At 40.7% G+C, this 27,342-nt stretch overlaps 5 protein-coding genes across 5 annotated transcripts; 3 read left to right on the top strand and 2 right to left on the bottom strand.

Moving 5' to 3' along the window:
- The first annotated feature begins 13 nt into the window (after positions 1-13).
- BCR41DRAFT_347109 (hypothetical protein) lies at positions 14-2,415 on the top strand. Its single transcript, XM_022023030.1, has 5 exons — positions 14-625; positions 778-842; positions 961-1,122; positions 1,254-1,316; positions 1,428-2,415. Exons 1-5 carry the CDS (start codon positions 33-35, stop codon positions 2,285-2,287), a joined length of 1,743 nt encoding a protein of 580 aa, XP_021884693.1. The 5' UTR covers positions 14-32; the 3' UTR covers positions 2,288-2,415.
- Positions 2,416-3,080: 665 nt separating this feature from the next.
- On the top strand, positions 3,081-4,658 carry BCR41DRAFT_367938 (hypothetical protein; the record flags this gene model as incomplete). Its single annotated transcript, XM_022026350.1, has 4 exons — positions 3,081-3,172; positions 3,959-4,076; positions 4,242-4,391; positions 4,506-4,658. 4 exons carry the CDS (start codon positions 3,081-3,083, stop codon positions 4,656-4,658), a joined length of 513 nt encoding a protein of 170 aa, XP_021884692.1.
- A 273-nt stretch (positions 4,659-4,931) lies between these two features.
- BCR41DRAFT_392976 (hypothetical protein) lies at positions 4,932-8,207 on the bottom strand (the record flags this gene model as incomplete). Its single annotated transcript, XM_022028521.1, has 1 exon — positions 4,932-8,207. One exon carries the CDS (start codon positions 8,205-8,207, stop codon positions 4,932-4,934), a length of 3,276 nt encoding a protein of 1,091 aa, XP_021884691.1.
- A 12,225-nt stretch (positions 8,208-20,432) lies between these two features.
- Positions 20,433-20,752, top strand: BCR41DRAFT_332310 (ribosomal protein S27; the record flags this gene model as incomplete). Its single annotated transcript, XM_022021846.1, has 1 exon — positions 20,433-20,752. The coding sequence occupies exon 1, from the start codon at positions 20,498-20,500 to the stop codon at positions 20,750-20,752; it is 255 nt and encodes an 84-aa protein (XP_021884690.1). The 5' UTR covers positions 20,433-20,497.
- A 369-nt stretch (positions 20,753-21,121) lies between these two features.
- BCR41DRAFT_383995 (hypothetical protein) lies at positions 21,122-27,090 on the bottom strand. The gene is made up of 12 exons (XM_022027524.1): positions 27,001-27,090; positions 26,758-26,812; positions 26,100-26,636; positions 25,717-25,925; positions 25,369-25,538; positions 24,994-25,230; positions 24,145-24,871; positions 23,650-24,033; positions 23,292-23,480; positions 22,987-23,175; positions 22,062-22,856; positions 21,122-21,949 (listed from the first exon to the last, which is right to left on the bottom strand). The coding sequence occupies exons 1-12, from the start codon at positions 27,022-27,024 to the stop codon at positions 21,176-21,178; spliced, it is 4,290 nt and encodes a 1,429-aa protein (XP_021884689.1). The 5' UTR covers positions 27,025-27,090; the 3' UTR covers positions 21,122-21,175.
- Between the last annotated feature and the right edge of the window lie 252 nt (positions 27,091-27,342).

Below are 27,342 nucleotides of genomic sequence, written 5' to 3'. Positions count from 1 at the left end.
CTTCATTCCATACAAAAAAAAAAAAAAAAAGAATGATTCTCAGCTCAGTTGCAAAGCATGCGCCTACACATCGTGTCCCAGGCACTGCAGGCTATATGTCTGTCCATACTCGACGCCAAGCTGTTGTTTTGGTACGCCCAAGACGTCGGTTAGGAATACGCGCCATCGTTTCTAAGCCCAATAATGTACGAGGATTTGCCTCTTATTCACCTTCATTAATTACTACCACTACTACACCAACAATAACAAGGCATCCTCGGATGAAAGTCATATCGTCAACAAAATATTCATCACCACCTCCATCATCATTATCATCCAAGTTGCTTTCAACCAGTGCATCTTTGAAAAAAAAGCATCATTCCAAGAATAACAGCAACAACAATAGTATCAGCAGCGGTAATAATAGCTCTAATAAGGGTAATAGGCATAATAACTCAATCGACCCTGCATCTACGGCAATCCCACCCAAGATCGAGGGCGATGTCATCTACCGAAAGGAAGGATCCAAGATTGTCCCTGTTGATCCTGTAGATCAGGTAGAGGCGCCCATCAGCGGCCTGTTCTCAGAGTATGAGGGCTTTACTAGATCACCGTCCTCACCTTCTGCTCCCGCTCCCGCTCCAGAGTAAGTATAGGGAAGAATAAAATAAATGTTAGACTTTTGACAGAAGAGGGGCAACAGCAATTTATATTGTCGCCTCCTCCGTGAACCCGTGAACACAAGTATCTTCATAATCATTGGAGCACTGAGCGCGTTTGTTTATTTTTCTATTTTAGAACCACTACAAAAGCCGAAGCGACCAATGCAAATAGGGTGGATTTAGAGACTTTGACTCTCAGAGGTATTGTATAGCTGTGTACATTGTGTTTAACAAAGCTTTTAGTGTTCTTTTTTTTTTTTTTTTTTTTTTTTTTTTGGAATGAGACTAAAAAAAAACAATCGTTTGTTTAATGACTTAGATGTGCTTCCACCAGATGCATTTCTGAAGCAATTGATCACTCAAAGGGAATTGGGTGTTACAGTGGATGAGATCAAGGAGTCTATTCAAGGGATATTGGATGTTCTGCCGCTGCCTCACGATGATACGAGACGTGTCCAGGCAGAGAAACATTTCTTAAATTGTAAAAAACAAAAAACAAAAACAAAAACAAAGAAGCAAGTTGACCAGTGAATGTTTTTTATTTTTATATTTTATTAATATACATTTTGTACTTTGTACTTTGTGCTTTATTTTTTGTTTTATGTTGATTAGTCTGCAAGAAGAAGAACGTTATGCCTTATGAGCTCGCATCATGGTCCATTCAATACACGCGAGGTAATCGAAACACGCGTCTGTTCGAGAAAACAGCTGCTTGACATGTGTCACATATTAACTCGAACTCTTTTTTTTTTTTTTTTTTTTTTTCACTCATTCTACGTGCTATAGATGGTGCTCCATTAGGATTTGCATTGCTAAAATTATCTGTCGATCAAGGAGACGTTCTCTCTCGATATAGTTACGGCATTATGCTTTATCGTGGCGCTAAAGGTGTTCCTGCAGATCCTGTTAAAGGTCGGGCGATTTTGGAATCTATTGCTAAGCCTTCTGCCCAAAGTATTCTTCGGCCTATTCCAATCGCGATGTCGACTTTAGCTAGTATCTATGCTCGTGACGATAAGAATTTTGAAGCAGCCCGAGACCTGTATCTGGCTGCTGCGAATGCGGGTGTGGTCGAGGCTAGAGTGGCGCTTGGGCGGATGTATCTCAGTGGGGATCTTCCTCGAGACCCTGTCAAGGCTAAACAATGCTTCGAGTTGGCTATCAAGGCAGATGATAATAATGCACAAGCTCATTTCCTATTAGGGGCTCTGGAGATGGAGAATGAGAATCCGAATCTTAAGGCTGCATTTCAACATTATCAAAAGGCTGCATCAAAGGGTTTAGCTGAAGCACAATACAATGTGGGTCAAGCATACTTTAGAGGTATAGGAGTACCCAAGAATGACGCGTTGGCGATCGAGTATTGGAAGATGTCTGGCCAACAGGGATTCGGGTTGGCGCAGCTGAGTCTTGGGGCATACTACTTCCAAGATGAGACCCCTCAGTCTCAGTCAGAGCCACGGATGATCAATGAATGGGATCCGTCCAAAAGAGATTTGATGCAAGCACAAAAATGGTTCACTTTGGCAAGTCGTCGTCCAGGGTCGTTGGGGCTGGAAGGAAAGCGGTTGAAAGCCCAAGTTGATGAGGCAATTAAGCATGGTAGAGACGGATCCAAAAATGGACGTCCGTGTGTTATTATGTAAGAGACTAGAAAGAAAAAGCCTTTCTCTCATGAAGAAAAATAGAGCAATCAAGGTTGGTCTAGCTCTTCCACGGACACAACAGTACAAATGATGTCTATGTGAACATTTTGAAGGAAAAAAAAAAAAAAGAGCCTTCAGCCTAGAGCATTAATGATCGGACATAATTCGAGTGCAATGATCTCTTTCATAAAGCAATCTAGTCCCTCTATGCCTCTGTTCCAATGCGGTGCCTGAATTTCACTTTTGTTTTCTCACAGTGTCCTCCAAAAAAAGACTCCATGGTTCATTTAAGACTTGGGACATTCGACTCATTCACTCTCATTCCTTTCTCTCATTCCGCACTTTTTTTTTTTTTTTTTTTTTTTCTTCTTCTTTTCACTTCGGACCTCTGCTGCTCCTTTTTGACGTTCAAAATTCTCCAGCCACACAAACTACTTCAAGATTTTCAAACGCTTTATGGAATAGGCGCGTTGATTCTCATATTCATAGAGTTATATACAATTCTGCTCCACAACAAGCTTTATTTCTTTTTTTTATTATTATTATTATTATTTTTTTTTTTATTTTACCTTCTTTCATTTCTCTACTATACTAAGACTTTGTCCCTCCCTCCCAAAAAAAAAAAAGAAAGAAAGAAAGAAAGATGTCAGGCATTGGAATATCTGGAATGGGATCTTCTGGGTTGATGATAGCCCACGCGTCAAATGTCATCCAGATGACACATCTACAGCAACAAGAATGGGTTCCAGGATGCCTTTTAAAACGAGCAGCCTCATGGCAATACTTGACACAAATGTTTCAAGGTGGACTGGTCTTCTATAACACAGCATTGATATCAGAGCAAGATATGAGATATATCTGGACAGAGGAAAAGATGCAACGAAGGTAAAAAAAAAAGGGATCTGATATGATGCGATATGACATTAGATTGATACGATTTATAGATATAATAGATGATCTTGTGATGGTGCTTCATTTGTGAAAAAAAGGAAAATACTCCTTCAAAGATCGATTAATAATAAATAGGAAGGAAGGATAGGGACAAAGAAAAGGAAAAAAAAAAACATTTATATTACTTTTTGTTTATCATGTTCTTCTTTAATTTGATCTTTCAAATCATTATCAAATTTAAATGAAAATAGAGAAGGATAGTAAAGGAAGGAAACATTCGTACACAAAAAAAAAAAAAAAAAAAAAAAAAGGTGAAAAGGACGATTAAAGATTGGAGATGAAATAGCTTTTAATATATGAATCGATGTCCGTGCATACGCGTGGGGGCGGGAGATAGGAGGAGAGGGAAAGAGGGAACTGAAAGAATTAACAACAATAACAGAGAAGTCTTGATTGTGTTTTAGTTTCGATCTTTGGGCAATACATGAATAATTGCATGGTCGTACAAAGCCAATTTTGCCACGATCAAATAAAGTCGGAATTTTTTTTTTTTTTGTAACACAGGAGTTGATCACACGATTCATTCTTCTTTTCCTTCAACCAACCCAAACCAAGATGTTCATTATCCAAATCCTTGAGACAGCCCAAAAGGAGGGAAGAGACACCCAACAATACTGATGATAGTGGTGATAGTGGTGATAGTGGTGATAGCAATAACAGTATTGGTCACCAAGCTTGTCTATTTATTTCTTTACATCTTTCTTTTTATACTTATTATAGGGCCTTGCAATTTTTCTACTTGGGAACATCTCTTGCAGCCATGTTCGATATTCCAACTACAGGCGATTTTCTCAAAGCATTAGCCCAACTCCTTAAGGAGCATGAGTCTTTGACTTTTGTAGAATCAAGGCCTAAATCTGTAACGCCCTTTCTTTTTCTCACCTTTTTTTTTTTTTTTTTTTTTTTTTTTTTTTAAAGAGTTTGCAAATTATTTTGAAACATAAAATCTATGCCACGTGTTTAACTTTTTTTTTTTTTTTTTTTTTTTTTTTTTCCGACATAGCCTTTTAATTTCGATTATGTGATCACAACAGCAACCCTTTGTGATATGATCAAACAAACCTATGAGAAACTTTATTTGGAACTACAGAAGGAGCATTCATGGACAGTTCAAACTCTTGACATGTTCCAAAAGGTGGACACACGATTCAAGGTAAAAAAAAATTACACGACTTTCTTGATCAACCAATACAACGGATCAACTAAAATAAAAGCCCGTTTTTTTTTTTTTTTTTTTTTTTTTTTCCGTTAATTTCTTCTTCCTTAGAAAATACTATCATTAATTTATAAAGAATTCGAAGTTTTGGCGCGCGACATTTTAGTTGAGGAGCTCAATTCAATCGATCCATTGGGTCTGCAGGCGTCATCATTACATGATAAAGACTGGGATATATTAGCAAATGACAGAAGCCCTCAATAGACATCCATTTGGTTATATAATCAGTTGTATGCTGAAAACGTTTTTTATTATTATACAATTTTTTTTTTTTTTCTTTTTTTGAAATGATGAATTGGATGAAAGAAATTTGATCAAGTAAAAAGCAAATTGTGTATGTATGATGTACATGTGCGTTGTGTTACTGTAATAAATGTACATATTGCATGTGCGCGATTTTTCATACACGCATGCATTACTAAAAAAAAAAAAAAAAAAAAGAAAAAAGAAAAAAGAAAATACTATTTGCATTCGCATTTAGTGGTCAATCTCATGGAACCAAGTGCCAGCCTTGCAACGCGTGCAAGTTCCCCCGGCTTTCGGAGCCCCAGGACGACCGATCAAACCATCCGTAATAACCGGGACATAAAAGCATTGAGTACAACGCAGATGGTGTTTCTGGTACTCTGGCCTGCATCGATTACACAAGATAGCTCCTTTGCCCCATCTCTTAAGGTTGAGATGAATCTCACCAGCCTGACGTGCTTGCTTCCACGAGGCCCTATCCAACTCATTTACTACTAGTCGGCATGATGTGCAGTCGGGATCCAATGTCTCCATAAAATCATTTCCTCGAGCTACGCCACGATCAGCACCAGTGCCACTACGCGCTTCTACCGTCGACAGTGGGCCTGCCACGCTGGATGAATCTGCAATGTACAACGGATCCACAGCCTTTGTCCGAGCTGTGCGTAAGACACGTCCGGGCAAGAACTTGGATGATTTCGGTAAATTGGTCATGCTTAGTTGCACAGGATCTTTGCATAAGGACTTGACATCCCCAGCTTCACCCTTCAGAGTCTGTAAATCCGGATTAGTCCTAGATGGTCCCTCTTTAACGACAACAATGTTATCATTGAGGTCTGTCTTATTCTCTTTTGTATCATCCGTATCCATCGCACGCCTCTCTCCTTGTCCCTGGCTATTGTCTTGATCGCCATTACAATTGGCGGCTGATGTTGCTTCGTCACGAGTGGTGGCAGCGGCGGCGGCGGCGGCCACTGCTGCTGCTACTGCTGCTGCTGCTGCTTCCTTTTTCTGTTTTCGTTTCGCTCTCTCTTTCGCAGCAATTTCATCCAACTTGGAGTCGTAAAAATGATTTTTGCCTTTTTCCAAGATTTGCTGCTCTTCCAGAGCACTACCACTCTCCAAAAGACCTGCAACTGAACCTGACCTTGTCCTCCCTCGTACTGACGATACTGGCGGTGGTAGGGTCGTTGTCCTTGTTGGTGTTGCAGGTGGGGTACTGGAAGTATGTGATTCCCGAGTTTGAGTGGTGGTGTATACAATAGGCTGAATTTGAACGGACGACATCGAAACGCTTGATTTCCTGGAATCCGTGGCGGGCTCATTTCTGAACGGGGTCACCTGTCGAGAGTGAGGTGGCGATGGTGGTGAGCCAGGGACAGTCGTTGAGCTAGCGGATTTCCGGTGCTTAGTTTGATGATCCCTATTACTGTTTTCATTAGTCATGGCACGTGCTTTTGTTGCGATGTCACTTTCTGTCACTTCCTGCTTGATTTCCTCAGGATGATGCTCGGTCATACGGGTGTCTCCATCATCATCGACACTCAAAGCTTCGCTCACGCCACGCTTGTCCATAAGCTCATGGTCACTCTCGTGGCTAATATCTGTGATTGGTTCAGAAGTCATTCGATTCTCCTCTCTGCGACGCATTTCCTCACGCTTCTTTAGTCGTTTTTCCTTCATAACCCGCTCGATGTCATCATAGCCTTCCACAAGCTCTGCCGCCCCACCACGTGTTGCACGGATGCCTGTAGCACGAGTAGTCTTTGGAACCTTTGATACCAAACTCGATCCAGTGGGCTTTCTTGGTGAGGTAGCTTGATTCTTTGTCAATGATTTGGATGAGCTCGCCGATGATGATTTCGTTGTACCAGCCCCCTGTTCTTCTGCTGAGTGAGAAGAAGCATGGTGGCGGTTATTTTGATGAAGTGAATCTTCTGGCTCCTCAGAAGACTGATGAGAAGCTGCTTGTTGACGCGCGACAGCCTCCTGGACAATCCCTTCCAGAACATCAAAGTCTTTATCGTGCATACCAATGACTTTGTTGACTTGACAATCACGATTCAAAAAGTTGTCCCATGAGAGCGGTGAGGCCCCCCTGGCCAGAGTAGAGCTTGTTGAGGTCATGTGTGATTTGTTTTGATCACCAATTACTACATTCAGTCTAGTTCCAGTCGGATCATATAAATCTAAACTCCTATTTCGGCTGGCGCTACTTTGACGACGGTGATGTTTCTGATAACGCTGCATTATAGCTGGATTGCGCATATGCACTTCATGAGCTCTTGCTTCCCAATCAATATCTTTTGGCAGTCGCGTAAAAGGGTATAAGGCTGAGGAGGAAAAAAATCCATATCCAGGCCGACTAGATTCAATTGATTCTCTGATCTTATCCAGATCTTGCCTTGCTTGAAATTGTTGTTGCAGTTCACTACTACCACGGATACTCGTATCTTCATTTTTCTGATCCAATGATGGTACAATGTCATCACCATTTCTGTGGTCTACCAATCGATAGTCCTCCACATTCTTGAGTACTTCGACCTGCAAATGCTGTTCGGTATCCGGCTGGATTCTAAGGGTAATGCCAGGGATGCGGTTAACAACAGAAGGATGAACCGGAATGGCCTGCTTACGCTTTTTGCACATATGATGTCGCTGTTCTAGCTGTGATCCTAAACATGGAGCAGTGCTGAATGTGCCTGTTGGCTCTGAGGCAGGAAGCAGTGGTATAGATGACGATGATAATAAATCAACAGTTGTGGGAAGGCTGGGCTTGGACGATGTGACATTCATGTCAATAGCTGTGGTAGCAGCATCGGATGGTCCAAGTGGTGGCGACGGTGTCAGAGGGAGAACAGGGGAGTTGGTGGGAGATCGTTCGGTTGAGTGAATTGCGCCATGGACTAGATTCGGAAGATGATCTGGACTCGAATGAGATTGTGATTCAGATGAGATCACAGTGTGTGATCGTTGTCTACAGTTCCAGTTTTGGTCATAGCCTTCAGTAAAAGTAAAATTGCAGTTAATGTCGTGCTTGTATGCGGGAAATCCACGCCCCTGATCTGTGAATGACACTCCGTTGAACCGCTGCGGCGTGAATCTGTATGGGTGGAAATAAGGCTGTCGAGAAATCAACGGATTTGATGCGGCTATTGATGGAGAGGCTGATACTGATGTTGATGATGTTGATTTGGTCCTTCCCATCTTCTTCATCCGTTTCTCCTCCTTGAGCTGTCGTTGCAGTTCTTCACGCATAGCCTTCTCACGCTCCTTACGAGCATTGATCAGCTCCTGTCGCTTGTCAAGCTCCAGCTGAAAGCTGTCTGCCAGTCTTTCGTATTCGTCATATGAATCTAGGATGCGCTGAAATGCTCTTTGCGCCACGGCAGCTTGACCTGCTCGACAGTTATCTTCGTTATCAATATGGTAAGCGATGTTGCTAACTGGTAGACTATAGCCAGGATGGTCCTCTGCCAGATCATATTCACAGAACTCTGAATCCATCTTATTTCGAGCCTGGTGTTGTATGTGTTGAGTGTGTTTGTGATTCGGTCTATACAAGACATGTAGTAGAGTAGAAGACAGAAGGGAAACTATAATCATTAATAAAATGGGCATACATAAAAATAGGATGATAATTAAAGAAAACTCCATGCTTCCGCGTGCTCGTTTACAGCAGCAATTCAAAGTAGTAGGCGAGTTAGTTTGGTCGGAGGATGAATAAGCAAAAGGAGCAGTTGCTCACTCTTTCAGACGATGATTAATTTTCCTACTCGGGTTTTAGACGATCATTGCGAGTCATAGAGACAATGCATATCCCATCATTTTTTACTATCTTTTATATTCCATATCCATACCCGAGCCTTTTAGCAATAAAGAAAGAAGGAAAGAAAGAAAGAAAGAAAGACGGGGCTGCTTGTTGCCGCATGCTCCAAAAGTGAATAATCGATTGTCACGCAAAAGAGAAGGAAAGGAAGGACCACTCCCCCAAAAATATCAATAGTAAATAAAAGTCGTTATATCCCACATAGCAATACACTTACAGGGCGAATATTTTTCAAAATAATACTTTTCTGCCTGCCAAGCTCAGCTCAGAGTGGATGGCTATTCGCTCGTGGAGATCGCAACGAAACGTCGTCTCGTAAAGGTGTTTGGAACAGCGAGTCAATAGTAGACGATGGAAAATGCTGGAAATAAAAAATAAAGAGGGGGAGAGTAAATAAAGCGACTCAGAAATGCACTTTTTTTTTTTTTTTTTTTTTTTTTTAGCTTGGCCAGGGCAGAGTATCAGAAGGCGCATGCAAATCTGCGCTTGCGGCCCACGATACATCGGCTTCGATCAATCCAGTTATACACACACACACATACGGCTTGGCTGATTGCCATCACATATCCTCGTATGTGCTTATGGATTTAATGAGAAACAGAACAAAACACAGTAAGCAATAAAGAAAGGAACGAGCCAAGGACGAGAAAGATCCTTGACTCCATCGCATTACTTCATTCCTTATGGCAGTAAGTCGAGGTATTGCTTCCCACATTCAGCCCCATGAAACCTATGCTCCGTCTCCTCAAATGGTTACTCGAAACATAAAAACACCGCCTCCACCCTTGGCACTGCCAGATTCACTATTCATATACCATAATTAGCAAATGTGTAGAAACCCTTTTTCCTTTCAACTCTTTGTCCGAACCTCCTCTCGACTGCTAGTGAAGCTCCTTTTAACTTATAATACACCTCATAGCATGAAACAAATATAGAAACCCGAAGGAAGCCTTCTTCCGTACAAAAAACCAAGTTTTATAAAGACTGAGTCTTCAACGCAATAACAAAAGACATGACCATCAAATGATCGTTAACGCAACGATAATGAATGGTTGCGAGCAAGTAACCTATCTCTTCACCACCGTGCTTTATGGCCTTTCGGGATTATTGCTGTCGGATGACCACAAGTGCAACTTCTCTTGTACTGGACCAACACAATAACAGTACAAAAAAGTACAGGCCACAGAATGGTACGTAAAGGGAAAAAAGGGTACTTGCCTGATATCACTATTCAATAACCGATGCTGTACGTTTTTTTTCTTGTTTTCTTATTTTCTTGCTTTCGATACAGACAGTAATACTTAGAGTGGCTTCAAGGAGCTGTAGTGCAAAGAAACCCATCAAAAAGAAAGTATGGAGAATGAGGAATAAGGAACTTCCTTCATACACTTTTTTTTTTTTTTTTTTGTTTAACTTAAGATAGGGGTCTGCTGTTACTGTTACTGTTGTTGTTGTTGTCCAACGTGCGATGTCAGCTATTACGACAGCAATGGGATAAACAACACGTTCAAATCATATTTGTATATAGAAGAATAGACATCACAATGTCAGGCTGCTCCCATGTCCCTTTTTCCCTTGCACAAATGTCGCTTTTAGATTTTTTTTTTTTTTTTTTTTTTTTGCTGTGCACCAAGGTGCTGTCTACTAGAGATCTGTCAAGGAACTGGATCGAGCAGAAACAAACAAGTGATAGTGGCAACAATGGCAACAGCAAGCAGCAGCAGCAGCAGGAGAGGTGGATCCTCCCTACTTGATATTAGATAGTTTATGTCCTACCTTGTAATGTTGATTCCGTTAATACTTTTTCTTCTTTTGTTTAGTCTGCTAGTTGTTATGCTTTAAGGCAAAAGCGAGTAAAGCAAAGAAAAATAAGCAAAACATCGCAGTGGTCAGTGATGATGATGCCTGCGTGTTTTTTTTTTTTTTTTTTTGTTGTTTTGTTATCAAAGGCAACTATCGAAATACATAATACATGATACAATACAATGCAATAAAATCTAATACAATGTAAATAAGTTAACAACAAATATATGTAGGCGTACAAAATAGTCTGATTGAATTGTCACAAGGAGCACTTTGGGGCGAATCAGATCTCGAGTGTTCGGGATGCGAGGGAAAAGTGAAAAATCAAAAGAAATGAGGAGAGATGTGAGAGACAGAAGGAAGAAAAAAGAGAAAAAAGAGGGAAAAGCAGGGACGCGAGAGTCTCCCTTTTATAGAGCTACGCCACCTCACACTTCCACTACGATCGCCAGCTTGCTGTCATCCTACTTGCCTACCTCTATCTTCATCCTAACCGTTAAGTTCCTTTCAACGCTCACTTCTAGCCTAGGCCTCCTTCCCCACTCCATCTTCTTTCCTCGGTATCTTTTGTTCTATGTTGCCGCTTAATTAGTCCATCCATACTGACTCTTGGCATCGGCACCTTTGCCATCCCATCATCCACTCTTCCTTTTTTTTTTTATCTTCAGGTAGCTCCACTCGGCTTTACTTTACTCTTGCGCTCTTTCTCCCTCCCTCTTGTTATCTTAGTCCTTGCTACTGCCCTTCATATACTTCTCTTTCCCAGTCCTTCTTTCCTGTTGCCATACCCGATGGTCTTTAAAACACGGCTCGGAATACCGTCCACCAGTCCAAGACCCATACTTGATGCCCCAGTTGCTTCTATTTCTCTTTTGCTTCTTCCTTCTGATACTGTATGCTATCTGCTTCCTGCTGATTGAATTAGCTCTATACCGCAGTCGAAACATCATTTTACTCTTGATCCATCCACTCACCTTGAAATGCTTCGTATTGGGCCATTTTCTTTTTAATATAGCAGAAGTATCACCAAAGACCTTGGACGTCCAGATAATGCCACTATTTATATTACTCCTTCTGATATCTCATTGTAGTGAGGTTGTCTCCGCTTGCTTGCTTAGAACAAAAAAAAACCTCCTACCCCTTATCTTTACTTTGCTTTGCCTTTGTCTTTGTCTTTGTCTTTGCCTTTATCTTTTCTTTGCATTAGATCCATCATCATCAGCTCCATCATCTACAACAAAAACCAGGACTGCGTGACTAGGATTGAAGGCAAAAAGAAAAGAAGCTTTTACTTCAATGACCTTCTGTGACCCCCTGTTTTTTATTTAGCCCCTAGGTGGATATGTTACTCATCTCTTTCCTCTGTGTGTGGTCGCTGCTGGCTTACTAACGTACTATGTCGTTGTAGAGACTCATTATTTCCGTATTCTCTAACGCTGCTGTCCATCTTTTTCAGAGTTGCAAAAAGATAAAATAAGGTAAAAAGGCATCCTTCAATCCAGCCAAGCCTTTGGGGAGCCTGTCTCTCCACAACGCTTTTTAACTCGATATTTGTGTACCGTGCATCAACCGGAATGGAGGCGAGTGAGCCTTTAACTCAGTGTAACAACATTATCCATTGAATGTTCTCTTCTCTTCATGAAGAAAAAATAATAAACGTATAGCGCAGCAGAAACATTCTACCTCCGTTTGCCCTAGCAGATAACATGCGGTATGATTATGTATGCACCAATCCTCATCATTCAAGGAAAAAAGGCAAAACAGAAGCTGCGCCAATCCTGTTGCTCGTTGCAGAAAGCAGCAATCCCTATCATGATCACAGCCATCAGTAACAATCTTTGAATGGTTTGAGAAGCCCCTCCTGTCCTAGCACAACGCCAAGACCATTATGTATAAAGATAATAATACTAATAAGATAGTAATGATAATAATGTTAATAATAATGTTAATAATAATGTTAATAATAATGTTAATAATAATAATAAAATAAAGAGTAGAATAAACAGGAGGGATAAAGGATTCACTGTTATATATGGCCTTACTTCCTGAACAGGCTTGGCATCCTCCAGTTTTTCTTACACTTTCATTTATTATCCTGATAGGACAGGTATCTGTTTTTTCTATTCAGCCCAGCCTTTATTCAGCTCCCAGCGATATCGTTCAATAAGCTTGCTGCCAACAAAAGGGCATGCGATGCGGTCGACCGGAAAGTTTTGATCCAAGATGAGGGGAACCTGTTTTTGGGCCATTTATTATTTTGGTTTCATTCTATTGATGGCTATATGCACGTCTTTAGAGAGCCCTCACCTCCTTCCCATTCCTCTATCTATTAAACCCAATGGATTAGGCCATAAGCATAGGGAAAGGAAAGTAGCAAAAAGTGTACTGAATGAAATACAACTATTTTTGTTTTTTTAAAAAAAACAGGAAAAATAACATTTTTTTTTCTCCACTGTTCGAAAGTGGAAGGAGAAAGTGGAGAGGGAGGAGCAGAAAGAGGAGAGAAAGAGTTCTTGTCATTGCAAAAAAAAAAGAAAAAAAAAAAAGATATGGTTCACAGCCTCAATGGAGGGTGCAACAGGTGACATGAGGAATACATACAAGAAGACGGATGTAGGCAGATCCTTTGTGAAACAAAAAGGATTGATTGGGGCCATCAAAACTACAGAGACAAATGAGATTGCACTCTGAAGAGATATTGTTCTAGACGTCGTGTTGCAGATACTGTTTAAATGATAATTCATCCTTAAATGATAGAGAGAACTCTCTGGGGAATGTAGGATACGCTCTCTTGACTTGAAATATCAAAGCAGTAAAGTAGATGAATGCTGTGCTCATTCCCGAGGTCAAGAACAAGACCCTCACCCCTTTTCGCTGTAGATTTTGATTAAACTTGATGAGTTTGTGTTACAAATACCGTTAGTTCGTCATCAGGCCTTCAAAGGCTCCGATTTTCATCTTCTTACTACTTTTCTGTTTTTGTTTTTTTTTTTTTTTTTTATTTCTTTGTCATAATTGTTGCTGCCTGATATTATCTCCTGCTATCTACTACTGCTATCTGCTGTCATTGTTGTTGTAACTGGGGATTACGATAGTTGAGCACCGTCAAACGAAGACAACCTTTTTTTTTTTTTTTTTTTTTTTGCAAGTTTGTGCTCAGGTGAGTGGATGAAAAAGATCCTCCCGAAAAACGTACAAGACGGTGTACGTGATGTCTAAACTCACGCGTTTTTATTTACAGAATCATTCAAAATGACGTCTTCGAACCAATATCCCATGTGTGGTTGCCCACATCAAAAAAAAAAATAAATTAAATTAACCTGTTCCACGACATTATGGGCCCAGACCTTTTGTCATCTCCGTTATTAGCTATTGCAGGTGCAGCTGACACCCTTTGGGGCAAACATCTGTACTGCTGGCGGCACTGGCACTGATTGCGTTTTAAATAAAATTCCAACCTTCTCTAATAGATTTGTAGTGCTGGTGGTGCTGAAGAGGATATTCACGAGGAAAGCATTGTGCAGATTATGTACTACAGATATATTACGCCGAAGGCATATTTATTCACATATGAAGCACTTTTTTTTTTTTTTTTTTACAAAATAGTGCATGGGTGACCTCGGTCAGGCATTTCCTTGATGCGTTGAACTCATTGCCACCAAGCATAACGGACGGCCTCTAACGCCCATATCAAGCAACCCGCCACAGGAGGGCATGTTCCAAAAGCATGCGTCATCTTGACAAAGCAAGTTGTTTGCAGTCCTGAGTGGATAAAAGCGCTAACGACGCCCAGGAAGTACGTCAGGTTGTATCTCAGCCCCTAATTATTTATCAACTGAAGATAATGTCAATTAATACGTGGTTGTCATCCTGACAGCGACAGGTATTTGAACTCCTCCACCGCCCTGAAAAAGCTGATTGTACACTAGCCGCAAAGCCTTCGGCCCTTGTTCGCTGACTGGTTCCCTCGTGTTGCTTGAATGGCTTTTCACACAGCTGACTGATTTTGTGTGGTCAATGCTCTCGTCCAAAAACAGTATATTGCGAAAAATCGGGCATTTGTGGTCGAATATTTTATGGTTCATACCTCTCAAGGTAGCACATTTCGGCATACTCCTTGTATATATCACTGCCAGCCTTGATACCCTTGGATATTTTGTGTGATATCTGCTCCATGCCGGCGTCGCTGATCAATTTCTGGATTTGTTAGGGATTGCAGAGCTTCGAACGATGCTCATCATCATGGTGACAGATGAAGGATGCCTAAGAAGAGACTATCTTCTCATATAGGAGACCAACCTTCGTTCGTGCGGTACTCATATGAAGGCGTTGTCAAAACATATCTTTCCTGCAATCTCCATCATACTCACAGTAATAGAATAATGAGCATGATCTGTAAAAAGGAAAAAAAAAGACATAGTTGATGAATACCACGGAGTAGTCTACGTGTATCAGCATTTCAATGTCTACAGAATCCTCTATCAAATAAGGGGAATTATAAATAAATGGCAACTGTGACCAAACCCAACATTGTTGTCTGTCTCTTCCCGCTGCCCAATTTAAGCAAAACACATGATATTTTGTTGCAGTTGTGTCGGGAATCGAGGAAGGACCCGTGGCAGTATTTCGTGTCCTAGGGCAGCGTGCAAATAGATGACAAGCGACTTAGTGTAAACTTGACAAAGTAGTCTCAGATGCCCATGCTGATACATAAGTAGGACGCTTAAGCCGTAGAGGTACTGGACCCTTTAGAAATCATAGAGAGCAAGAGAGAAATATACGTATTGCTGTTAAGGGTGATTATTAGGGTAGAACTTTATGTAATTAAACAGCGCATTTCGACGAGCAGTCAGGTGCAAAAAGGCTTTCCCATTGGTAACGTGTAAAAAAGAACAAGCTCAGGATATTGACATTAATTATCCGATGAGCGATGACCAAAAAAAGGTACCCCGACTATGGCTCAAAAGGAAATCTCTATTAATTAAGAGGTTAGCTCATAGGGACATTGCAAGTCAGGCTGGACAGACATTGCAAGAGACGGAAAAAAAGAGGATAGGACGGATCATGAGCCTATGCGTATCCTAGCCTAAGCACTTCTGACCATGCGTTGGAAAGTAATACTAGCAAAGATTCAAAAAGCAGTAAAAGAGAGCTGTCCTATCAGACATCGCCATTGAATCTTGTAAACCTGTCTATACCTTCTTTCTTTAATTCTGCAGACTAATAACTCAATTGTGCAGGCCAAGGTCGCGTTTATTATCAAGTTTCATGATATTGGGACATCATGGATTGGACTAATTTAAATATACTAATTCTACTAGTTTTACTCTTCCTTTTCCTCATTTGGCCAGACTCTCTGGCAGCCCTGAGATGCATATTTATTGGAGATAACAAACGTCCGAATCCAGACAATGCTCTAATGAGCTGAGTATTGAGTCCCCGGTTCGTTCCCACTATGGTCCAATTGCCCAGAGACCGCAACCATAAATATCAATCTTCCACCCCTTAGAACATATCACAGACATCGCAACAAGGTAGAAGGGTCGTGGAGATTGTCCAAAAAAAAAAAGAAAAGAAAAAAAAGAAAAGAAAAACACACACAGGTTCAAAGGCCCTAAGCCCTGCAAGCAGAAACATTCCTCATCTTTTCATCTTTTCATGCTCCGTTACCACCACAGAAAAGAGTAAAACTACTAGCCTAACGAAAAACCGGTCCAAACATCCCTTAGGAATCATTCATTTCAGAACTCATAGTCTCATTCACAACACTTCACCAATAGAATATGCACATTTGTTACACATTACGCGGCCTTCTTACCTTCTTAATCTATAAGAGTGCAATGTCAGGGACGGAGCAGCCCCTACAGAACCCCGTACAAGCTTAGACTCAGCTGAAGAATAGCGATCGAAAGTAGGGGAGGATAGCTGAAGAAATCTGATTGCGGTGACGATCAATTTTAAAAAGCTTATCCAGTAAGCGCTCTGGCGTTTATCAAAAAAAAAAAAAAAAAAAAATAGCATTGGGGATTGCCACCAGTTGGTCACCACCTCTGCTGCGGGTCTATTTACTTTTTGAATCATGCTTGGATAACTTATTTTATTTGGGGTGTTCAGCTTTGATAAAAGCATATGCCTGCTTTCTTATTTTCACGTTCTTCTCACATGAAACTAAATTTGAGTAAGGAGGTATGGAAAATTATTTATTTGTTGGGAACAAAGTAAACAATAGAAGACTATTAGGATATCCAACTTACGAAGATCACAGGTATCAATGGCCGCCCATGTGGGATCCGTAACAAGAATTAACAAGCCTAAAGTCCTTTCAACAGTATACAGCTTTGGACAAATGAGAAATTCATATCATTAATATATCAATTACCTATCATCTTCCGCGATCCGCAAGCCAATAACTTCTCCTGAAGGATAGAAATTCACAGGAAGATTGTACACGATACTTCATAAAGTGTGGGTTTTCCGGCACACGAACTTTTGCGGAAGCTTGTTCTCATAAGATCAGAGGCCTTGCTTGATTAACTGTATTTGAAATATTTTATGTAATTCAAGAAAAGCAAGAGTTACTCTTTATCATTAGCGGGCAGACCCTTGTTGTTGGGGCCTTCCCCTTGGCTGTGATGTAGTGGATAAAGCTCACCAAGAACCATGAAGCTTCAACTCTGCCCACGAGTGGCAGTCGGGGTCACCTCGGTTTCACTTTTCAAAGACATGAGTAGAGAGGGTTCAAACAATGATCTCCTAATGATGCTCCTGGTTATTATTTAGCGATGCCTCTTCTGCTTCTATGACTTTACAGGGCGAGCGCGATGGGACTCCTATCCTACAATTGCTTTCATGTAGCTTAGCTTGCAACAAAACAAAGAATTGCCCTCAGTTGTTTCTGTCACCTTTTGCATTGATCGCAATCGTGGTTTTTCCTCCTCACCTATATTTATAATGCGTAAAAACGCTGCCGTTTCTTTTCTTTACTTCTTCGCCTGTCCCAAAAGGAGAATAGAGACATATCTCATATCAAACATGGTAAAAACTGTGTTTGCTCCCCTTGCTATGTTTTTTAAAAAAAGCTCAAGCTACCTACCACTGTCGCATAAATCGAGAAATACATTTTGCTGCAATCAAGGAAAACAAAATCTCCTCGGGCTTCTTTTAAAGGGGTTTTACGTGTCCAAAAAAAAAAAAAAAAACAAAAAAAAAGGAATATTCATTTCTTGGATATGATTTTTTTTTTTTTTTTTGGTTGAATAGCTTAGCATCTTTGTTTTACGCGCTATATTAACAGGCCACACGTTTTTAACAGAAGAACGACATTCTTGATTTACATTTTAGATGCAAAGAGCATAAGCTTTTTTTTTGAAAAAAGTTGGATCGATTTTATTTCAATCTTTTACTGTACTATGGTCCAACATAGACTTTTTTTTTTTTTTTTTTTTTTTTTTGCAAGTAATGAGGTGATTTGGAGCAACTCCTTCAAGAGCATAGAACCAATCTCATCTTGAACGAGGGAGGATAACTCAGGCTTTATTATTCGAAATCCACGGAATATTTCAGCCATATTAGTGCCATCACAATTCTAAAAAGTTGCCTAGTTTAATGTCTCGAAATGTGTGAACGTGTGAAGTCCCTAGTTGGGCCTGGAAGTTCGGCATCATCGCCACTATATCCATGGCCCCTCAATATCATCAGTTAATACACGTTCGTGCTCACTAGCTGCCTGTCCATCTTCGCTATAAATATCGCTGGCGGCTAGAGCATAGGAAGCGACACAGGGACGATAGGTTTGTCATCTGATTCTGGGCCCCATGTTGGGGTCTGTAGCCGCGTTGATGGCAATACTACGGCGTCAAACCCATTCGATAATGTTGTTATTACTGTTACAAGGCCGCCATTAATCTCATTTGTCTCATCCACAATCTGTTTCCTTATGGGGCGATGGTACCCTTGTTCTGCAACACCATCCACGCCACCGTCGATGGGGTGCCTTTTCAAGAAAGCGTTCTTGACAGATATACCGACCTTAAGGTCAGCAACTTCATTTTCTACAACAGTATCGCTAAAATCAACCATCCCCAATATCGTCGAACCCCATTATCATACCCTCATCTTTTCTGCAGTCTTACAGCAGGCTACTGTTGTATTGCGGTATCGCTATTCACAGACCTGTACAGTTCCTCATTCTTGATATCCTGTAGGCAAAGCTGTTGCTTTGGGGGAAAAGTCGAAGTGTTTGATTAGCACTAGGTCAGAAATAGTGCTGATGTACTCTTAATTGGAGTGTCCATATGCCACATAAATCGAGAGCCAGATCCACTTACAGCGATTGGCAAACCCCCTGAGACTTTAATTCTGTAGGATCAATCGATATGCTTAGCTCTTGAAGTAGCCGGACATCGGGGTTTGTAATATCGCAACCTACGAGCCATTCTTCATATTTTTGACGATGCAGATGTGTCGCTCGTGTTCCGTTATGATTCCCTTATGCAGACTGGTGAACAGATAACGAGTTTTAAAGCCAATAGTAGTCCATATTGAAGAAGTGAAACCGTCTGACCATCCCTTACATACACGGGGGACAAGCAGCTAAAGCGCCAGATGTCATGTTTTGGATAATATATGAACATATTAATGACGATAGAGGAAAAAGTGACTGCAAGCACAACTCGGTGCTACAGATGGCGAAGCAACCCAGAGTCGGCCTCTTTTTTACTGTTATCTACTGATTTTTATTTTTATTTTTTTGTCTACTTGTCAGTACGTGAATGTAACTTTATTTCGCGTTTGTAATATCAAGCTATGCGTAAAAAAAAAAAAAGTGGCGAGTAGGTCGGGACACCAGAGTTGTTTCTATGTACCATGATTGTAGCCTCATATAGGCGAAAAGAAGCCGATAGCCGGTTGTTTTCTACGCTTCCTATGTCAGCAAGAAGCACAGAGAACTGGAATCTGGCCTGCCCATGACTTGATGAATGCTAAATGGGCAAATTTGCCCGTTTTACGGCAACAAGAATATCCACGCGACACACAAGCCACAAAATACTTACTCTGTTGTCTCCATGTGCCCTCCAATTCTTCTACATCAGACATTGGTACATGGACCAAACTGTCTTTCCTACTATCTATTTCACACTGGATGGTTGTGCTTCCAATACCTGCGCGTTAGGGCTGTATGGATGCATTCATGTCGATTCATGAATAATTCAAACATTCAACACATCTGGTATATATGGTAGTTTGTCTTTGGAGTCCTGGAAAGTCTTTTGTCGCCTTTGCAGAGTGTAATTGAACTTGAGTCCACTGCAATCCATCTTTCTAAGAACGTTACCATCGTTGTCTGCCACTATCTCAGCCCAAAGACACAAAAGCGCTCTTTCAACTGGGCTTCCGTCATCATCCTAGCAGAGGCGAAAAGCAAGTAAGAGCATTGGAAGTTCCTGTAAGCTGGCTCTATGAGTCCTAGCTACTTACAGACTCAGTGATGTAGACTCTGCCAACAATAGCCTAGACGAACTAATGGAAAAAATCTGGATGGTTGTGAGCTAGGGCTTTGTTAAGGAATGAATATGATTGCTCCCATTGGCTGATAGATCATTGCAGATACTACGTTCATTCTGTAGTGGTCCTTCATATCAATTAAAGAAAAATAAAACATAATAAGTTGACTTACCCAGTATATAATTACAGTGTTGTAGCGGTCTCACCTAACATCACACTATGAATGAAAAAGAAAGGTTGCCAAGCCGGAGGTTTTGTGGAGAAGGCGGAGTTTTAAAACAATAAAAAAATTTTATGGGATCATTGGTCTAGTCTATCAATGTCCATGTATGGAAGAAATGTCTGTGCTTCTCTCCGAAATAGTCAATTTAATCACAAAAGGTAAAAAAAAATAATGCCCTTTTTTTTAATGATAGAGCAGAAAAAAAAAAAAAAAAAGCTCGCTTGAATGAACAAGTGTTCTATAACCACACAGCCACTATTTTTTTTTTTTCTTTTTCTGTGACACTTAAAAAAAAATGTATAAAAGGAAGGCTATCTTCCCTTTCCTTTCCTTTCTTTTTTTTTTTTTTTTTTTTTTTACTTTCTCCACAGCTCACAGCTTTCTCTCTCCCTCTCTCTCTCACATACACATACACACACAAATACAAAAACAACAACAATGACTCTTGCCTACGATCTGCTCAACCCCACTCCTCTCAGAGAGGCTCAGACTCACAAGCTCAAGCGTGTCGTACAAAGCCCAGATTCATTCTACATGGATGTCAAGTGCTCTGCCTGCCAGACCATTACCCCTCTATTCTCTCATGCTGCCACAGTCGTCTCCTGCCCAAAATGTAGCACGGTCCTTGCTCAACCTACTGGTGGTCGTGCCCGTCTTTCTGAAGGTGTCTCCTTCAGGAAAAAGGCAGCTTAAAAAAATCCCCTTCACTTGAGTTCCCATAGCCAAAACTCATCAACCATCCTTTCTCAAAAAAAAAAAAAAAAAAAAAAAGTCAAGAGTGTTCATGGACAATCTATACCAGACAAAAAACTCCCTAATGGCTCTTCCTAAAATTGAGCTCTTCCAATTGTCCCTACATCTCTTTCAAAGCTTTTAATCATGCCGTCAATGATTCGATCGCTTTTCGATTATTTTACACCTTTTTCTTTTTTTATAAATGAGAAGGAGGATGGGTTTTGGCAAACTTGAAATGCTTAGCTTGGGTACTCGATTTAAGAAATAAATAAATAAAAAACAACTTTACATAAATCATCCAGAGTTTTTTTTTTTGTTATTATTATTCATGGAATGAAGGATAATGCAACATATTGTTTTAGACTAACAACGATGGGTTTCTTAAATGACTCGGATACGTTTTGTCTCTTTGGTCGCATGACTTTCATGATCACTATCGTCCCCCCCGCTCGGGCTTCCAACATGACTCGGACGACCATGAGTTCCGTTCTCACGGTCCAGTTCGTCTTCATCATGAAGATCAATGTCCTCATCTTCTGCAAGCCGTTTCTTACCACTCATTTTTTCCGGTTGCTGCTGTTCTATGCTCTCTCTCTCCTCAGCAGCATTGTCCATCTCTACATCCGGCTGTGGCTGGTGTTCTTGTTCTTGTTGTTCGTCATGTTGCTGGCGAGCTGTGTTTTCAGCTTTCCTTGCCGCAGTAGCCTGCTCTGCCGCAGCACGTTGCATCATTTTCTCAATCTTTAATTGGTACGAATGAAGGGGCTCCCAAAGATCCTCCCCCTCCTCCTCCGTCACATTTAGCTCTCTGCGCTCACATTCCGACTTGATTAGATCATAAATCGATGTAGTCTCATTCAAAGCAGTATGTGGCCCGAACGGCATATGGCTCAAGACATCAAAAAACTGAACCATCTTTGAAATGCTTTTCTTGGCCCCATCCGCTCCATTAGTGGCACTAGAAGAAAATCTTTCAATCTTCTCTAATGCATACACAATACCACGTTTATGCAAATCCCACACCAATCGAGACTCAATCCCAGTTCTTGACGATTGCATAAATCCTGGAGGCTTGATCGCTGTTGATAGGGCTTTCGCTAGCTGCAATGATTGGCTAGTGGAGCGAACACGATTATTTAGATAAAGTTCAAACGACTATCAGAAGGGATAAAAGTATCGATGACGTTAGTAAAAAGAAAAAGAAAAAACACTTGACATTCAAATACTTTTTTTTTTTTTTTTTTTTTTTTTCTCGCCATTTGCTTACCTCTTTGAGTGATTCAAGACATACAGTCATGAATGACTGAGCCTTTTCTTCTCGTGCCTGCTTCGAAAGTCCTTCAAATATCTGACCTTTGATGCTAGCCACAACTCGCTTCACACCCTCGTCATATTCAGTCCCAAAGCGCCCATACCAGGCAAGAATGGGGATAGCATGACCCATACTAAAGTCCTTAAGCATGATCTGACGCATGAACGAAAAGACAGTTCCAAACATCTCATACTTGTCCTCTTGCTCAATCTGAGCCGCTGCCAATTTTTCTTCTTCAACAAGTTCTGCAATATCCTGAGCTTCTTGGCCGTCTTCTTCCTCTTCTCCTCCTTCTGCTGCTGTTGCTGCTCCTCCTTTCACAGCGCCATCCGTTGTTCTGGGTGTTCTGGCTTGTTGCAAAGCTGTGGCTTTCTGTCTTACTTTTTCATCCCAAAGGTCCAGCTCTGTTCTCAAAAAGTTTTCACATTCAGCTTGCGTGGCTTCAGGGCAAGACATGTATAGAAGGTGACGGTTAGCACCCTTAGATGAGTGGAACATGTCACCCCCAAAGAGCCAATAGATGTCTCCAAGGACCTGGAACGCTCTACGACGTACTCGAGCATCAATAGTCTGGGTCTGATTTTCTTTGATAGCAAGGTCCGAAACGAGTCGAACAAGTGTGTCCTGTTTGTGTAGCATATCCTGAGTATCCTCTTCTGACCAATCAGCATTCTGACCACGCTTGATAGCATTAGCTCTGCATACCCACGAGATCCAAAGAAAAGCAATTGAAAGTGCCGAGACTAATACCTATTCGCAATAACAACAACAACAACAAAAAAAAAAAAGAAAAAAATCAAGGTGTCCATATTAGTAAAAACAAAGAAAAGAAAAATAGTAATGATATTCTAACAAAGAGGGATATATTTAGGCTACGAACCTCGGCATCTTGATCATGAGCGGTTTTATATCTCTCAATGACTTTCAAGAGCGCTCCAAATGGATCCTGATCAGTGGAGCGTGCTCTTCTGACCGTCACATCCGTGCACTTGATCAAATGCTCCAGTCTCCGAAGGCATAGCGTGAGCTCCTCTAACATTGCTCTATCGGTAATATCAACATTCTCTCCCTAGATATATACATAACCGGGTTTGATAGATAGCGTTTTTATAAGATTAATTTCACATTATGAAACTGAAAAAGGGCTCAAGCTACCTCACATCATCTTCTTGATTTTACACGTACCTGAGAAACAAGGGTCAAAAACGTGTTGACGATCGATGCTCCCAATGCATCAATCCTGGCTTCGTGTGATGTACGCAAAATTTCATACCCTTGCATGGTACGAAGTGTCACTGCTGCTGTACTTAGTACTGATGGGTCACTGTGCTTCTTGAAAGCCTTGATGACATCATCTACTAATTCTTCGTAATCCTATGTGATGAGTAGAATAGAAAAATAACAATAATAATAATAATAAAGTATAAGAGGACATAACACCATTTCTTAAAGCCTTTCTCCTTTTCATAGGCATGAAGGTGTGTGTGTATTAAAGGAGAAGGGGATTGAATGCAAAAAAAAAAAAAAAAGATTTAATACTAACCGTAAGCAAGCGCATGTCCACATAAACGTTCAGAGGAATTAATTGAGGAATGACCAAAACAAATCTGATACGACCGGGATCCACGCTGTACTTCAAGAACAGCTTTGGTAAGATTTCAATACAATAGCGACCGACCTCGCTAGCTAAATCCTCTTGTTGTTCTTTAATCTTGGCCTTGTTCTTTAAGAATCCAGGCACAGCAGGAGGTTGGAGTATCAATTGCAGGCTCGCAATAAAGATTTCCAGCAAAGTATTTTCTTCTTCCTCGTCCAGGTGATAGATATCCTCCAGTGATGTAGGCTTGCCCTTTCCAGAGCGTTGTGATAAGGTAGTTGATGACTTTGTATGGTCTTCAATAAGGTATTCTGCAATGGATTTCCAATTCTAATACAGACAGATAGAAAAAAGGGCATGAGCAAACTGATGAAGGAAAATAAATAAATAAATAAAATAAAAAAATAAAAATAAAAAAAAAAAGCCAAATTGGATACATACCTTGAGGACATCAATTTCAGACCAAAGAGCCTCGACAGCCAAGGCAATTCTTCCGACTTTGGTTTCGTCAAATAGGCGTGTTCCAGCTCCACTTGGCTGCTGATGATCATCACTTTGACCAGAATGACCATTCTGTTCGTCTTGCGCTTTACCGACCTTGATCAAGAAGCTCACCAAGGATTTGAGCTCCACTTTGTCCTTCTTGATCACTACTGCATCTGCATCGCCGTCTCCTTGTGAGGATGAAGCCAGCAATTGACATGATGCCATCCTTGTTTCCACTTCATCCTCCCAAACGCGTGCCTTCACAAACTTGGCGAGTGACTTTCGGACCTTTTGGTTTGCGCCAAAAATCAATCCGCTCAGTTGGAACTGTTCTTCCTCGTCCAGCTGACCATGCTTATGAACCAATGTCAGTACGCGAATTGCCCCCAAGCGAGCGCTGGTGTCAGATTCTCCAATAGCCATCTCAATGAAGCGAGCTGTGGATCGGGTGGTAAACTGTCGCAGTGGATGGGGCTGATTTTCCATTTCAAACAACCTCGTTAAAACCTTCAGAGCCTCCAATCGGACTGCTGCTGTCTTGTCTGAAAGCGCCCAACTCAAGTAGCGCAGATAAGAAGATGCAACAAAGTGATCCGGGTTGGCTACCATCCATTGTCCCAGTCCATGAACGCAATCTGAGCGCACTAAGGGATCCACATCCCGACACCTTAAAACATAAACACTAAAAAAAAAAAAAAAAAAAAAAAAAAATACATACATACATACATACATACATAGAGGTAATATGATGTTAAATAAAATTCCAATGACTAAAAGGGATTCGAAAAAGAAAAAAGACTTTACCTCTCAAAAACTTGCTCGATCCATTTCAAGACATCAGCTTTTCGAGCTTGCGTCTCAGAAATCTTCTTGCCTAGTTGTTTTGTCTTTACCTGTGCTGCCTTTTGCTTCTGACTTGTTGCTAATTGACGGTTAGTAATGTTCAGTTCCTCCTGAAGCTCAGTTGCAATCTCAGCAAGGGATGACACAATATTGAGAGCAACTGTGGTGGCGGTATGACGGAAAGGTCGGAAGGTCGAACTATTTTTTTTTTTTTTTTTTTTTTTTTAAAGATTATATGTGTATATATAAGCATTGTGCTTGGCTTTTCTTCCACTATCCTTTCGCTATCCTTTATGTGTCCCTGACTCTAGCAGGTCCTCCTTATGCACTCCTTACCTCGAAAGTGAAATTGTCCAATCGAGTAGAGTACTCATAAAGACATCATCAAACAAGATATTGTTCTGTGCCTTTTGAATAAGTCGTGTGTAGAACTCCAGAAGATTCTTCTTGAACTTTTTAAATGCCTTTGCCTTAGAAACGATTGGGTAATCAAAGTTGGATGTATTCTAATATACCAGTCATCGTAAAAAAAAAAAAAAAAAAAAAAAAAAGCCAAGGTACCAGCATCACGAGTTAAAAAAAAAAGTCTCCACAGGTCGTTGATAATAACCAAGAAAAATAAATAAACATTATTATCATCATCATCATTATCATCGTGATTGTCATTAATATTTCTTTCCATACCTCTTTGTATTGGATCAAAATATCTTCCAGAGTTTCTACCATCTTGTCCTCGTCCGCAAAGTCATCTGCAGGGATCAAATATTTACATCCGCAACACCGGAGCAAAAAGTTGGTCAAATTCAGCATGGCCTCCTCCGGCGACTCTTTGTAAAGCTTAATCCAGTCTGCTACCACTGTATCTAAAGCCACTTGTGAATCCAACACGGCACCTGTTTCATAATCATACATATCAGAAAGGATATAGATTAGCAACATCATATTTGCAGAGATGTGCAAGTCCTTGCAGCTACACTTTTAAATTACTCATTAAGTATAGTAAGTAAGCTTGCAAAAAAAAAAATAAAAATAAAAATAAAAAAAGAAAAGAAAAGAAATCTACTCACGATATAGCTCTGACTGTTCCTGACTGTTGTCATCGTCTGCTGTTATAGTTCTGGATGGCTTCTTCGGTGTGGATCGAGCTCTACGGGCCCCTCGAGGCTCTCTGGTCTTCTTTTTCTCCGGTTTATATTCATCCTGATCGTCTTCTTCCTCCTGATCGTCTTCTTCTTCATAATCATCAGAATCCACTTCGTCCTTTTTAGACGTGGATCCTTTAGATTTGGGAGACGGTTTCGAAATTGTGGATGGTTGCTTTGGTGTGAAGCGAGTTCTACGAGTACTCCGAGATCCTTTAATCTCCCTTTTCTCCTGTCTATATTCCTCCTGCTCGTCTTCTTCCTCCTGATCATCTTCTTCCTCCTGATCATCATCTTCCTCCTGATCATCATCTTCCTCCTGATCATCTTCTTTCTCATGATCGTCTTCTTTCCCACGATCGTCTTCTTCCTCATCATCATCAGAATCCACTACGGTCTTTTTAGACTTGGATCCTTTAGATTTGGGGGGTGGTTTCGATACAGGCACCTTGGTGTTGGATGCTACATCATGGAGGGTGTAAAATAATAATAATAGTCATTAGTCTCTGTTGTAATTACTAACAATATATGTTACAGAATACGATGACAATGTGAGCGAATAACTCATAGAGAGCCCTCTAACCTTTGGGCTCTACAGGCTGTGTCTTGAGTCGGGACGATCGTCGTACGCCAGAATCCTTTGATATTAGAGAGAGTAGGTGTTACCAAAAATATACAGATAGTATAATGAATATGGTTTTAGGATATAGGATGAGTGTTAGGTCATTGTTATTGGTCACTTTTTTTTATTATTTCTTTTTTCTTTTTCTTTTAATGCATTTGTGTGAGAGTCTGATTGTTATGGCTTGCCTTCCATTGAACTTACAGGCACGGTTTTAGGCTTAGTCATTTTCTTATTTAATGGTCCTCGACGAAAACAAAAGTTGAAATGGGGGGAGGAGGAAGAAAAATGTACAGAAAAAAAAAAAAAAAAAAAAAAAAAAGGTAGTAGTAAAAAAACAAAATAGGGATCGGCTTTAATGTGGAGTGAGTCGATAAAAAAAGAATGATGGCAAAAAGAAGGAGAATGTTATTATTATTATTTTGGTGGCGTCAGACAAGGAAGAGGAGGATGGGAGGACGTGTTGGGCGCGACGCGTCCGGAAAGTAAATAAACAAAAAAAAAAAAAAAAAATCATTCGGTAGAGTTAAGGGGTATTCCCCCCAC

The sequence above is a fragment of the Lobosporangium transversale genome (assembly GCF_002105155.1).
Source record: "Lobosporangium transversale strain NRRL 3116 chromosome Unknown BCR41scaffold_5, whole genome shotgun sequence".
Taxonomy (NCBI): domain Eukaryota; kingdom Fungi; phylum Mortierellomycota; class Mortierellomycetes; order Mortierellales; family Mortierellaceae; genus Lobosporangium; species Lobosporangium transversale.
The sequence above is the reverse complement of the archived record's forward strand: the minus strand, read 5'-3'. Positions and strand labels throughout refer to the sequence as shown.